Source organism: Aphelocoma coerulescens, chromosome 3 (genome assembly GCF_041296385.1).
Source record: "Aphelocoma coerulescens isolate FSJ_1873_10779 chromosome 3, UR_Acoe_1.0, whole genome shotgun sequence".
Taxonomy (NCBI): Eukaryota; Metazoa; Chordata; class Aves; order Passeriformes; family Corvidae; genus Aphelocoma; species Aphelocoma coerulescens.
The window spans coordinates 39,754,353-39,768,353 of NC_091016.1; the positions used below are offsets into that span (position 1 = coordinate 39,754,353).

The 14,001-nt window shown below is 54.0% G+C and overlaps 1 protein-coding gene across 3 annotated transcripts in view; it reads right to left on the reverse strand.

The window, feature by feature from the left end:
• Nucleotides 1–2,526: 2,526 nt before the first annotated feature.
• Nucleotides 2,527–14,001, reverse strand: part of TMEM63B (transmembrane protein 63B) — a 48,383-nt gene continuing 36,908 nt past the window's right edge. For all 3 annotated transcript variants that reach the window (XM_069009882.1, XM_069009880.1, XM_069009881.1), the window contains 18 exons: nt 13,607–13,749; nt 13,285–13,336; nt 12,893–13,001; nt 12,282–12,352; nt 11,403–11,483; nt 11,170–11,293; nt 10,942–11,075; nt 10,661–10,798; nt 10,232–10,385; nt 9,857–9,963; nt 9,011–9,097; nt 7,498–7,563; nt 7,196–7,358; nt 6,931–7,036; nt 6,633–6,800; nt 6,377–6,492; nt 6,069–6,149; nt 2,527–5,021 (listed from right to left, as the gene is read on the reverse strand). In XM_069009882.1, coding sequence (XP_068865983.1) covers nt 4,857–5,021; nt 6,069–6,149; nt 6,377–6,492; nt 6,633–6,800; nt 6,931–7,036; nt 7,196–7,358; nt 7,498–7,563; nt 9,011–9,097; nt 9,857–9,963; nt 10,232–10,385; nt 10,661–10,798; nt 10,942–11,075; nt 11,170–11,293; nt 11,403–11,483; nt 12,282–12,352; nt 12,893–13,001; nt 13,285–13,336; nt 13,607–13,749 — 2,065 coding nt within the window. In that variant the 3' untranslated portion in view covers nt 2,527–4,856. The remainder of the gene's footprint in view (nt 5,022–6,068; nt 6,150–6,376; nt 6,493–6,632; nt 6,801–6,930; nt 7,037–7,195; nt 7,359–7,497; nt 7,564–9,010; nt 9,098–9,856; nt 9,964–10,231; nt 10,386–10,660; nt 10,799–10,941; nt 11,076–11,169; nt 11,294–11,402; nt 11,484–12,281; nt 12,353–12,892; nt 13,002–13,284; nt 13,337–13,606; nt 13,750–14,001) is intronic.

The window sequence follows — 14,001 nt, forward strand, 5'->3', positions numbered from 1 at the left end:
AAGGTGGAGTTTCGGCGGGCAGGATGTGCGAGCAAAGGCGGGAGGGCAGTGGGTGGGGGAATTAAAGGAGCAGTGACTGCTTGCAGATACTGGGAGGGGATTGATCGGGACTGCTGGTGAGGTTCTGTCTGCTGACACCCTCTCCCAGCTCCCAGGGATGGAAGGGTACCGCCGGGATGGGCGTACTCCTTCCACCATTGTTCTGAGGAAAGGGTTGGGTGCCCACGGAAACCGGGGCTGGAAGGAAAAGAGGAAGCAACTTTCCCCTAGGAATGGATTTGCGGGTGACTGCTCCACACTCCCGGCACCCTAGCTTAGCTGGGTGAAGCTCTGTACTGCACTTTGTCCCCGGGACTTGTTGACCTTCTGCTGCCACGACTGAGTGCGGTGGTCCCAGCGGTCACGGTCAACAACGCTGCCGCAGGCCAGCTGCCCCGGCCTCTCTGCGTGCCCCGGCTGGCACCCCACCTCCCAGCTGCCCCTCGCTGCTGGGTGCCAGCAGGGCCCTCTCCAGGCAGATCCCACTGCCCCGAGGCTTTCCACAGCCACATCGGGGCTGCCCCAGCATGCCCTCCGTGATTCACGCTGCAGCTATGCTGGCTGGTGCTGTTACCAGTGGGCATGGCCACAGCAGGGCTTCGCACCGTACCGTGGAGCCCTTCGTGGTTCAACATGGCTTTGCCTGGCATAGCATGGTTCAGCATGGATTGGCACAGCTTGGCCTGGTGTGGCTTAGCCCAGCATATCTGTCGTGGCTTGGCCTGGCACAAGCAGCTCAGCTCAGCTCATCCCTGTCCCAGGAAAGAAGCTCTGTATTGCCATTCTTCTGGTGCCAGGGATGAAAAGGATGATCCTAATGGGCGTCACCAACCCTGGGGCTCCTTCTTCCCTGGTGCCTGTTTGCAGCTAGGGAGGCTGTGCCCATACAGCCTCCCTGCAGCAGCTGGCATCGAGCCTGCAGGAGCCTAGGCCGCACAGGGCACCTACTTTCTACCTCACCCTACCTTACCCCAAGGGGGTAAATCCATCCTAAGCAGGGAGCAAGTTGCACACTGGAGCCAGGAGCTGTGTCCCTTGCCTAAGGGAAGGGCAACCCAAACATTTAAAACCAGCTGTAGCATGGTCCTGCTGCTGCACCCACAAGGGACCAGTCCAGTCCTGGCCAGCACCCACTAGAACTGCCCTATCCCTATATAGGGCACTGACTCTCTTACAGGCAGCTTGTTCTGCCCACCCTAGTGCAGAGGAGGCCTTGGGGTGCCCTGCTCTGGGTTGTTGCAAGGGCTGCTCCATCTTTTTCCCAGCCAGGCTTGCCACAGGCTGAAAGCATAAGGGGGTCCCTGCTGGGGTCGTTATTTAGCTCTGCACAGAACTGCAGGCAGCACTGTGCTTTCAAAGAGTAAGAGGCCTATAGTGCCAGGGCTTGTTCCTGCTTTGGGTTTGTGCCCATCCTTGTGACCCCATTGTCCTGTTCAGCTCCTGCCTTATTACCCTTCAGTGGCCTCCAAAGCTGCTTTCACAGACTCTCCTGGGGCAGGAGACAGCTCCTCAATAATCCTTTGACAACGGCTGTCCCGTGTCCTTCCCCCTATGCGCAGAAGCAATTTCCCTAAAACACCTGCAAAATCCCTGTGCAATTTCCTTGTTTCCTTCCCTCAAGCTTTCCTTTGCAGTGATTGCTGCAGGGACTTGGCAGCAGGCATGGTTCTTCTTTCAGTCTTCTGTCCTTTGTTCTCAGGCATTGCCTCTTCCCTGCCCTTTGGCTACGGGGCCGGGGCATCTTTTGTCCCCTGCTGAGGCGGAGACAGAGCTGGAGTCATTTGTCCGTCTCCCAGCAGCCCACGCCAGGCCTCGCCTCTCCCTTGTGCCATCCTCCGAGCAACGGCCACAGTGCACAACACACTGAACATAGCATACAGCAGTCTCCCGGGAAGCACACCAGCTCCAGCCTGCACAGAGCGGCAGGGAGCAGCCTGGGGGATGGCTGCTTGTTGGCTGCCCCAGCACTCAGGGGCTGGCTGATGTATGAGCGGCATCGTGTGTTGGGAAAGTGCTCCTCTGTGCTCCAAGGGTCTAGCACCCCTCACTGCTTGTCCACCCAAAGCAGGGGTCCAGGTTTTGAATGGATATAGCAGGAGTGGCTATGTAACTTGCTGTTGGAACAATAGGGGTAGGCTGACATCTGGCATGAGGCTGCCAGTGAAACTCCCCTACCACATCATTCCCAAACCATCTTCCTCCATCCCAGCCTCAGTGCACGCAGCTCCTCCTCTCTTAGCAGCAAAGTCTCTGATGCCTCTGCAAGTCAGAGGGAAAGCCATTCGTGCTGGGAGAGCCTGTGAGCCATGGCTGAGCTCCTGGCAGCAAGGCAGGGCTTGTGCTCACTCACGACTCCCCACTCCTCCTTTTGCACCACGCATGCTCCTGCAGCCCTGCAGCAGCTGGGGTCCTCGCCTCCCAGGTCCCAGCCCCCAACACACTTCCCAAAGAAAAGACTGCAAGAACAATAGCTCCTTTTTTTCCTTTTTTCTTTTATACACAAATATATACAGGGTATTATACACATCTCTACACAGACAGTGCCACTCAGAACACACAGCTCTCTGTGGGCAGGGCCCAGACAGCCGCAGAGGCAGCCCCAGAGCATGGCCATACCTACAGAGACCATAGTATCCCAGCCCACCTGCTGGACCAGGAGCAAGGGCAGTAGGTGGGTGCGAGAACAGGGAAGGATCAACATTCCTCCCGCCCCAGCCTGAGAGTGGACTGGGAACTCTCAGCTCACATGCTCATTTCATTCCTGGCCGCTACCTGGAAGGGAGGGGCAACTCTCACCCGGCACCTTCACAGCCATGTGTGCTCCAGCCCCAGCCACGCCCTGGAAGCTGGGGTGGCCTGCCCTCCCCCCATGCACTGAAGACCCACATCTCTTCTTTTCCTTCCACCCTTTTCTCCAGGCCTGGGATTCCTATAGAGGAGGTGTACAGGAAAAGTCAGCTATGTCCTCCCTGGAGCAGGCCCCCACCTGCTCTCTGTGGGTCTGGCCCCCTTCCTCTAGTGGGAGGCACCGAGGAGAAAAGCCATAAGATGTGACCACTGTTCCCAGCAGCTGAGGTGGGCAGGGCTGACACTTCACTTGTTCTGGTCTGTTAAAGTGCTTAGAGCTCCAGGGCCAGCATGGGTGATGGAAAAGGTAAATGACCATCCCCCCTTTGACCCGGCCCCAGAGGGCACAGCCCCAGGGAGCTGGTGCAGCACCCACAGATGACAGGCAAAGGGAGGGTGATAGTGTCTGCAATGAGCACCAAACAGGATGGTGGCAGGGTCTGAGGGAAATAAATATAGCTAAATAGCAGAGGGATTTATTATTTTCCTTTACATTTTACACAAGGGGAGGGGGGAAGCAATTGAGGGCAACTGATACTGACCAGAAACCTCCTCACAAAGTGTCTTTAAACGGGGTCAGCCCTTCATCCATGTGCCAGGGGCTCCAGTCCACTTCTCCCACCCATCCTGTTCCCTGCCTGCCTCTGGGACACAGCTATCAACAGGGAGGGGGCAAGGGTAAGAGGTAGGAGAGGAACAACCCCCCTCTCAGGCTGGGTGATAGCAGGGGAGCCTACACCAGTCAGGGCAGGTGAACAAAGTCAGCATAGCCCCATGAGGCTTTTGTGCTCCTGAAGATGGTGGTCTTGGTTGGAGAGGGCTCCTAGGGGCAGCTCTCCCAGGGCTCCCTCTCTCTCTGACCACCTCAGCTGGGGGAAGACCCTGCAGTAGCTCAGGGAAGGAAGCCCACGGGGGCCTCACTGCAACCAGGCAGTGCTGATCTTGCAGGGTGTTGAGGGCCTGTAGCCTGAGACCCTTTCTCCCCTCTCCCTAGCACCCAGGAGACCCCCACACAGCCCCCCACCCCCAAGCCTGACCCTGCTGTGCAGACACAGGGCAGCAAAAGGGGGGCTGCAGTACCACATGGGGGTCAGGTTGATTTGTTTGAAAGGGGAGTAAAATGTGCAAAGAAAAATGCCACTTTAAATGATGCTGCAAACCCCTGGCCTGTGCCCATGGGGGAGGAGGGAACAGGACCTGGGGGAGAGGCTGCCTGCGCCTCCTACTGCCCACAAGAAATGCCCTCAGCACCCCTCACTCTGCGAGGGCCTGTCTAGCTCAGTGCCCCTTCCCCAGCGTGATGCCACCCTTGACCACGAAGCCAGGCTGTCACCGTCACCACCCCTGTGGTGAGGGGGAAGCCTGTCACCACCCCTGGGCCTGGACCAGCTCCTGGGATGCTGCACCAACTGGATGCTGAAAGCGGTTGAGAAAGGGCACACGCAGGCACAGGAAGAAGGTGCAACAAAAACCAACCCCACCCTGGGTGGAGTTTCTAATAGACTGACTGAAGTTTTTCATTTATCACCTTCCTGTAAATCTAATAAATTATTAGTGTTTCTCACCAGGAGGACAGGGGATAGAGTTGCCTGCTCAGAAGACCCCAAATGTTCCCCTTATGCCCCTTCCCACAAAGCACCCAGCTCTCCTCCTCCCTGCAGGTCCAGGGCAGCACCACAGAGGTTACGGTCCCCCCTCCTCCCCAGCCTCTGGGGTTCTGGGGCTCAGGGATGCGTTGAAGAAGGTAGCTAGTAAAGAGCATGCCTGCCGAGCAGCCGGGCTGGCGCAGGGGTGGAGGGGCAGGGAGATGGAGAGCTTGCAGCAGGGCCCCTGCCCTCACTGAAGGCAGCGGCCCTGGGGGCGGGAGGGCGAGGGCAGTAGCCAGCACCCTCGGGTGCCTCTTCCCAGGTCTCCGTGTGCACAGCCTGCCCTGCTCCTGGGCCTCCTTCCCCTCCCGCCCTTCGAGGTCCCTACTGGTGGATCTCATTCTCTATCAGGCTGTCCTCACACGACTGGAAATCTGTGTCATTCATGCCATCTGCATTGATGAGCTCCTCATCCTGCGATCCCTGCTCCTCCGACTCTGTTGCTTCGCCCTCCGGCGAGGAGTCCTGCAGCACTTGGGCGATGTACTTCTGTCAGGGCCAGGCATGGGGCAGCCAAGGGGTGGGGAGAGAGCAGAAACACATGTGAGTCTAGGGAACTTCTCCAGGAAGCAGAGCACAACACACTAAGCACCATGCATGAGGCTGAGCGTGGGGATATGCTGGGAGGGCAAGGAAGGGTCCAGACCCCATGGAATGTACCAGGAGAGGGGTAAGAGTGGGGCTTGGCCCTGAAACACTCGATGTGTTTCAAACCCCAGCATTCTGCGACAGGGTGCCTGGGCTGGGAAAGAAGGTGGCTTCTCAGGCTCTTTGGAGCCCACGTGAACTGGAGGACTGCAGTCCCTCTTTTCCTAGTAGATGTGTCCTCTGATGCTATGCCTGCCTCTTATAGGGATTCTCCTTTTGGCAAAATGTTGCTGCCCTTAGGTGTCCGGAGACTAGGAAGGAACCTGGATTAGATGTGCACATCCCAGCCCTGCTCTCCTGAGGAGCAGGAGGCTCTGCTTTACCCCATCTCTGCAGCCCTATGTAGACCCCCACTACAAAAACCTTGTGGAAGGAAGCAGTTGGAGTGAGCCAGTGAGCCAGTGAGCCGAGGTGAAGTTCACAAAACTGACTCTGGGGTCTCAGAATGTTGGAAAGGGGAGAGAAGAGTCCTGAAACCACTTCCATGGCCTTCAAGGCAATGTCCACGGACCCCTTTGTGCTGGTGCTATGACAAGCCTGGTGGGTGACAGCCTCTGCTGGCGTGCAAGCGTGCAAAGATGCAGAATGAGAAGGGAGACTGACCCGGCTGGATTCACTGTCCCAGCCGAAAGAGAGGTGGAAAGTAAATGCACAGCATCTGAGGAGCAGTGGGAAAGAGGTGTGTGTGTGGGGGTTACACTTCATCACCCAGAGCAGGTGAGTGGCACAGTGCCCAACAGTTGCCTCCCACCCTCACTGGGAGGATCCAGGTGCTGACTCAGAAAAATGAGAAGTGAGGAGTGAGGTACTCAGACAGGGAGTTACCTCCCCCTTTCCAAACTCAGGTAAGGAGTGTGCCAGGGCACAGAGATGGGGACAGTGACTCACAGCTGATTTGGGAGCTGGCAGATTGGTGGCAGGTCTCCCATTCTGCCTGTTGTCCATGGCATCCACTTCTGTGTGGTCAATCTGGAGAGAGAAGGAGAAATTGAGACTGCCAGGGCAACACACTTGCTGTCCCACCTCAGAAGCAGCATACAGGCAGCAGGGACTGCCTTGGGACTATTCCCTGTGTGAAGCCAGGGTTGACAGGCTCTGCTGAACAGCAGGCTGGGACCCCCCCCAGAGCCCCTGCTGCTTTGTGGTTGAGCTGTGCTACCAAGGAGAAGGGTCCTGCACCCACCATTCTGCCTCACCTTGTAGTTGTGAGCGCTGAGGTATTTGAAGTGCCCAAAGCAGACGTGACACAGGCAGATCACAATGGTGATCACGAGGACCACAAAGGTGAACATGGAAGTGGGGGCCAGGAATCCTGGGGCAAAGGAAAACCAAAGTGGAGGTGTCAAAAGGACTGTGACCGTGCTCCACGGCTAGAGGATGCCAGGATCAGAGCCTGGCCAGGGAAGTGGCTCAGTAGTAGGCTAAGGGCTGGCATCCCAGCCCAGTGCTCACCTGTGCGCACGGTGGAGAAGAAGAGAAGCCAGAAGAGGCAGAGAATGGGGGCTGCCACTACCTGATTCACAGCCCCTGAATGGATCTTCTTGTCCAGCTTGGCAGGCAAGTAAGCATAATACAGGTTGTATCGGTCCACCAGGTGCTTAAGCAGCATGTACATGAGTCCTGGGAGAAGGGGAAGAAGATGAGTGGGGCATCAGCTGCTTTGCAAGGCTGAGAGGGAACATCTCCCCCACATCAGCCTTCTTTCCTCCCCTCCATCTCTGACACAGGGAGGCGGAGGGGTATTGCTTACCAAAAGGGACGATGATGGGGCAGGTGATGCTGTATGTCATGACTACAGTGAAGACACACATCATCCAGGCGTAAGCAGCCCCAAACTGGAACTCGTAGGCCTGGTGCTGCAGGAGGGAATGGAGACCCATCAGCAGGAGGACCCTGACAGCTGAGCGGGTATGTGCAACACACCCAGCTCTACACACAGCGCTGGGTGAGCCCCACTGCAGCACTCCCCTCCCTGGGTGCAGGCCACAACCCATCCCCTCAGTCCCGCTACATACTCGTTTGACGTTCCTCCGCTCGGCCGCCGAGCGGGCCAGGCAGAGGCGTATCATGTACATGAGCAAACCAGGGATGCGCAGCAGGTCCATGGCATTCCCGATGAAGGCAGAGGCGATGACATAGTTGACGAAGAAAGCCCCATTGTCTGGCAGGAACACACACCTGGGGAGATGCAGCAAGAGCAGGATGCAAGATGTGCTCCCTCCTTGCAGGGTAGCATTTGGGAGCCCCCAGTACCTTTTGATGCCAACAAGAACCACCTCCCATTGTAAACAAAGTCTTTCTGCTCAACTCCACTTACTCAAATCGCACAGCAGCCTCAGCAAGGAATTTTTTGTCAAACAACCAGCGGAAAAATACATCCAAGCTGTGGGGGAAGAAGGCAAGAAGAAAAGATGAACCATCAGAAGCAGCGACAGACAGAAATGCACATGACAAATATGTAGAAGCTGCTCTAGAAGAATCCAAAGCTCTGACCATAGACTGTTTTGTTCCCTCTTTGAGTGTCACCAGCAATTATGTAAACTGGACACTGGAAAAAAATAGAACAAAACAGTGCAACACTCAAAAAGGGATGTAAAGCTTCCCACTCATGTGTGTTCTTATCCCTTTACCCTGATCCTATCAATATTTTTCCTCTCTCCTCTGTTTGGGCACAACATCCATGTAAGGAACAGGTGATTGACTTTACAGAAGAAACTGGTTAGGTACGAGGTACCCTCCAACAAGACTTTTAAAAAATCCCTGAGGAGAAACAAATCCCATTTTCCTCAATTCTATTTTTTTGATATAAAACCATCCAATCCTCTGGAAGTGGTGGAGTACAGAGCTCCACAGGCAATAGCAGGGGGATTGACTCCTCAGAAGGAAGCACTTTATGGTCAAAAAGCAAACCTTCTGAGAGCATTCACCTGCCCAAGATGCAAGTTTACATGCAACAAGGCTTTTTAAATCTGTGCTGCAAACACAGTCAGCCAGCGGGATAAGGGACTATTGTTCTGCCACTATCAGAGGGTTTGTCTAGTCTCAGGAGCTATCTGACATCACCACTGAGGGGTTGTATCTCAAATATGGAATTTAGATGGGCTGTGGACAATAATATCCTAGAATGGCTTGGGTTGGAAGGGTCTTAAAGATCTTAAAGATCCCTGATCCCACAATGTGTAAAAAATGAACTAGCACAGTTAAGAGTTCCCTGTTCCACAATCACTCCCCAGTTTTTTCTTCCTCACACTGTTCCCTTACTTGGCCCCTGTTCAGCACTAGAGCCCACACCAAGGGCTGGCAGGTGATGCATCAGTGTTTCCCACAGGGCAATTCGATAAACTCTGCAGGAAGATTTGAGGCATACACCCAAACAGATGAGCACTGCTGTACCCACACTCTCCCACCCAGCTGAGCAGGGCAACCTACTCAAGTACTGGCTTAAAGGGGGAATTCACTAGTTTTGTGTAAAATTTGGATTGCACACTGAGCACAGAAGTGGAGAATGCCTCCTTCATCAGCAGACCTCGAGCAGACTTTTCACACGTACTCATCTACCAGGCCAACTTTTGCTGCATTATTTGTAACACCACGGCACATGTCAATGTGTCTGCAGATTGAGTCAATGAAGTCCTAGAGACCCAGTCACGTATGGTTTAGCCTGCTCTCCCTCAACCAAAATTAAAACACTGGTCTCCCAAGGAGATGGTGGCCAGGCCATCAGTGCAGTGAGGGAAGGATGTTGTATAAATAAGAGAACAATCAGGAGTGCACCTCAACCCTCCCTGTGCTCCACATCTCTACTTGCCTTCCTTTGCCACAATCCCTACCTGCTCAGGCCCAGTGACGGCAGCAGCAAGACCATGAAGATGAGGAAGGTGTAACACTTGTGCATGGTTGTCCTATTCTCTCCAGACCTGAGGGCAGAGAGGCTGTTAACCTTTCACTGTCACCCCACCAGCCACACAAGCTGTGCTCCCATGGCTTTTTCATCAGTAAGCACTTCCCAACGCCTAATCTAAATCCCACCCTGTCTGTTACTAGTACATGAATACGTCCCCTCTCCCTCCAGCATATTTGAAATCTGTTATTGAGTCTCCTTCCCCCTTGTCTCACAGGCTCTGCAATCACCTTCCTTGACCTGCAATCCCAGGAGCTGGAGACACCCTCCCCACCAGTCTCTGCAACATAGACCACAAAACAAAGTTTACATTGCACATCCTGTGGAGAATGTGCCTCACAAGCAGCACACTTCTAGTTCTCTGGACTTCAAATGTTTTCCCTGTGGCCAGAAGCCAGAGCAGCTAAAACGATTTTCCCTTGGAACAGCTACATCTTACACATGGTACAGGCACACCACCCCTGCCTGCTCACCTGAGCCAGGACTTCCCTCACTACTAGCATTTCACATAGTGACCAGCCCTAACTCTTCCCAAGCTTTCTTCTTCTTGTAGACCTATGTGAAGCTCTGCTCAGACAACCATGCTTCACAACAGCAGCTAAAGACTGGCAGAACAGCTGTCCACAGCAGTCCCCAGGTGCCCGAGAGGTGCATGCTTGGAGTGGAAGACAGAGGTTCAAGCAGTAGGATCCAGCCCGTAGCTTTATGTCAGTGAGAGTGTCTAGCAGCCAGTCAGCTCACTGAGAAGGTAAGAACAGGTGCTGGCTGTCCTTACCTGGTCCAGTGTGCTTCAAAGAAGGCAGAGTAGTATACAATGGTGGGCAGAAGAGCAGAGAAGCACCACAGCAGCAGGGTGGGGAAGAACTGGGTGATGATTGGGTTCTGCAATAAGGCAGAGAAGAAATCACATGTTACATGGTGCAGCAGCTCTTGTGTCAGCAACAGGTACAGCTGCCTTTGCTGATGCCAAATCCCCAGCACTGCAACTGCCACCGCACCCTGTCCAGGCTCAGCACCTCCCTCATTGTCAGGCTGACCAGACCGGGGGATCAAGGACAATCTCTCTCCCTATCCCCAGCCTTGCAGGGGATGTTGTGCCTTGGGGTGGTTCCTGTGTTACCCACCCTGCACCTGTCTCCAAAGTCCTTACATTGAGGTACTCCACAGGCTTGGTGACATTGAACTTGTCCATAGTGGTGATGATGATAGCAGGGGTGGTGAGAAAGAAGAGGAGGATGAAGAGGACCACATTGATCACAAGGCAGCGGATCCACCATATAAAGCCCCGGATGGAGAGGTGTTCCCTGGGAGGGAGAAAGAGAGCATCAGGATGGCTGCACAGGGTAGTATACCAGGTGTGGGGCTTCACATGCACAACACAGCCCAGCCTGGTAAACAGCACTTGGGGTGCCAGCTCAAGGCTTTCCCCCTCCCAGTCAGATCAGACTTCTAGCTCAGCCAGGCTGGGCTTCAGCAAGAACAACTCACTCAGTTACCAGAGGAGCAGATGGAGAGGGAGAAAGGGAGGCTGCACCCCTTTCCCACTGGCAGGGCCACTGAGCCCTACAGAGCTGCTCACCAGTAGATATTCTGTGGGTCAGGAGCATAACTGACGGTCCAGTTGGAGACATGGAGGGACTCACTGCAGGAGGAGGCTCTGGGCTCCCCACGGCACGCACAGCCCTGGCACTTACAAGCATTGAAATCTTTGAGGATTCTGGACAAGAGAAAGGGACATGCTGACACAAAAGGCTGGCAGGCACAAGCCAAGAGGATGCCTTAGTGCTGCCATTCTTCTGATTTAAGGCAAGGGCTGGGACAAATCACCTTCTTGAGGAGGACAGGACCATTTACACTCACATGGCTGTGATGGTCTCGTTGTGGAAGGTGACAAAGGCCATCCCCAGAGGCTTTTCATTAACCTTCTCCTTCTCCCGCTTGTAGTCATCTTTGAGCTTCTCCTCCAGCTTGGTATAATACTCGATGGCCTCCACCTGAGCAGGACGACAGAGGTCAGAGGAGAGATGATCTGGGGACCCAAGCCACAGGACACTCAACTGCTGCCCAACACCTCCAGCTGTGCCCTACCTCCTCACAGCCCCTGATGACACAGCAGCACAGGTGGCCACAGGGCTTGGGGTTGATCATGGATGGGGTGTTGTCCTTGCTCTGCAGGTTGGTGAAGTAGATTCGCCCACGCTCAGCTTTCTTCCTGAAACACGAGAGCGGAAGAGAAGGAAGAAAGGAAAGAAAGAGGGTGACTTGAGGGGGGCACCAGCAACATCAGCCCACTCTGCCTTTTCTCCCAAAATAGAGGTTACCTCTCTGCATCGAGGAACATCAGCCGGGCAACATCATAGCAGGGACGGGCCTCCAGGACAGTGCAGTTGGCGTAGGCCTCCCTGTGGATGAGACACATCAGTTCATCACAACTGGCACCAAAGCAAGCACCCCTCAAGCAAACTCCAAGTGTTCAGGACTTCTTTCTGGCCCTGAGAAGAGTGTCCTGGGCTGAGTACAGTGATGCATACCGAGAGTTTGCAGGGGAATCTACAGGCTCTGTCCCTTGTAGAGGACGCAAAATACAGGGCAAATGCTACATCCTTTAGGCTTTCACACAAGAAGCCTTTCTGGACTTTTGCCCTCTAGCAGCAAGGAGCCTCTCTGACCCCACACTCCCTCTCTGCCTTCACAGACTTGTGGTCAGAAGGAGGCAGAAGAGTTCCCAAAGGGTACAAAGCATTTCTTTTCTACCTGTGGTGCTTCTAAACGTGGTCCTGACAGTGAGATTCTGACAGAAGAGAAACTTAATTTTCTTGTTAAAGAGATATACTTTCTACAAGGACTGTGATCAGGGCAGCAGCACAACATCCCACAGTCACTGCTTGAGCACCTCCTGCCTTTATCTCATCTGCGAACTTAACTACATCTCAAGACATGCCCTGTCTGTTGCTTACCACACTGACCCCTATGGCTCTGCAAGAAATAGCTGGGCATATACCAAGGCACAAAACAAAGGATACTTCAAATTCAGATAAAAGGCATAAAAATAACAGTGAGAGGCCCAAAATAAAGGTATTCACTGATTTTGCCTAGCTCTCTGCTCTCAATGTATTATTGCCATTCCAAGTAACACTAGTACTACCCTAATAAAAACATCCCTGTTGCAGAGCAGTCTTTAGGGACACAGTGAGACTTACTCAAAATGCTTCTTGATCTTCTCTGGCTCAGCATATTTTGAGATCCCATTGATGAACAGAGTTCGCTTAACCTGGAAGGAAGAGAGAAAGGAGAGGACAGGTAGGTGTGGATGGTGTAAAAGACCAGAAGAGAGGTTGCAGCTTGCAGCAAGTCCCCCTCCCAAGACCTGCATCAGTGATGAAGAACGGCGGCCCCATCACTTCTAGCTACCAGGGCTCCCCCTCTCCCGTGCTTGCACTAGGTGTTGTCATCCTGCACCCGGGTGCGCTGCAGATTGACAGGTTAGGGACTTACACTGCAGGTGCCTGAACAGAAACAGGGCTACCCTTTAGAAATGAAGAAGGCAAAAGCAGCTGGAACAACCCCTAGGGAAGAATGGGGTCCTTCCACATGTTTACCCAGTGCAGTCCTCTCCTGTTTCCCCACAAGCAGTCACAACTGCTGCTCTGAAGGTGATCTGCCTTTGGCCAGGCAGAATAAAAACAGCCAAAACACAACAGCCCTAAATTGCTGTGGAAATTGAGGTGCTTTAGAATTTTCTCCAAGGCTACCTGACTTGACCACAGGGCATGGGAAAATGTGCCTGGAAGAGTGGCCAGATCCTGCTCACCAAGTCATCCTCTTTGTAGCGCATCTTGGAAGTGTGCCGGCGCATGCTGTACACTGTCAGCAGCAGGTACAGGAAAGCAAAGGTGGTGTGCAGCCACAGCAGGTTGTTCCTGTCACAAGGGAGACCACAAAGGTCAATGCAAGGTTGCCACTGTAAGTCTGTGTAATGCTGGTCAGGCCCTGAAGGCACTGGGGCCATGAGTGCAATCAGCATAGCACACAGATGCCCTACCAAATTCCAGGAGCTCAGCCTGGAAATTGGAGCAGGGACAGTAGCTTCACAGCAAGGGCAGAAATACAACCTTCAAGGAGATGAGGCTCTGCAGCAAGTGAACATTTATAAAACACCCTTTGAGGGCCTCAATTATCCATCCCACCCCTGCCCACACATACCCAGACTTCAGGTTAGCGATAGTTGTCCTTCCAAAGCTGTAGGCATTGTTTTCTAGGGAGAAAGAGGCAGACACAAGCATGTTCAGTAATGCTGAGTAGGACAGAGCACCACTAGAGTGAGCTACAACAAGAGTATCACCTGCAGAATACCTAAAAACCCAAGCCACACAGGATGACCCTGTGGATGCACTACTCTCAAAGCAAGACAACAGTTAGGGTTTGTCTCTGTTAGTCCTGTCCTGCCCTCCACTGCTACCCAGTGGTCTGGTACATGGTGTTGAAAGCAGATGCCCCAGCCCAGCCAAAAGCTCCTTGTTCTCACCTAGCAGGTCCCCTGAGAAGTTCACAGGTAACACGATGCCCACGGAAAGCACACCCACGACCACCAGCAGCCCAATGATGTGCCTCTGGAAGGACAGGTAGTGCACTGCATCACCCCCGCATTTGTCCCGGATCTCATCATCCCTGCCAGGGAGAGAAAGGCTGTCAGGCAATTTTCTACATTTCCTCAAGTGCTGGGAAAAAGTACAGGGTCACAGCTGCCCTCCTGATCTGAGCACACACAGCACCCCTGGTTCTGCCCTACAGAGCTGTAGCCAGACTCTGGGTTTGGGAGCCCAGCACTCAGCCTTGAAGCAGCCTGGGCAGAAACCTGCCTGTGCAATGGTTACCCAGTCCTGCTCCCCCATGGCCCTGCCCTCTGTCACCCAGGAGAGG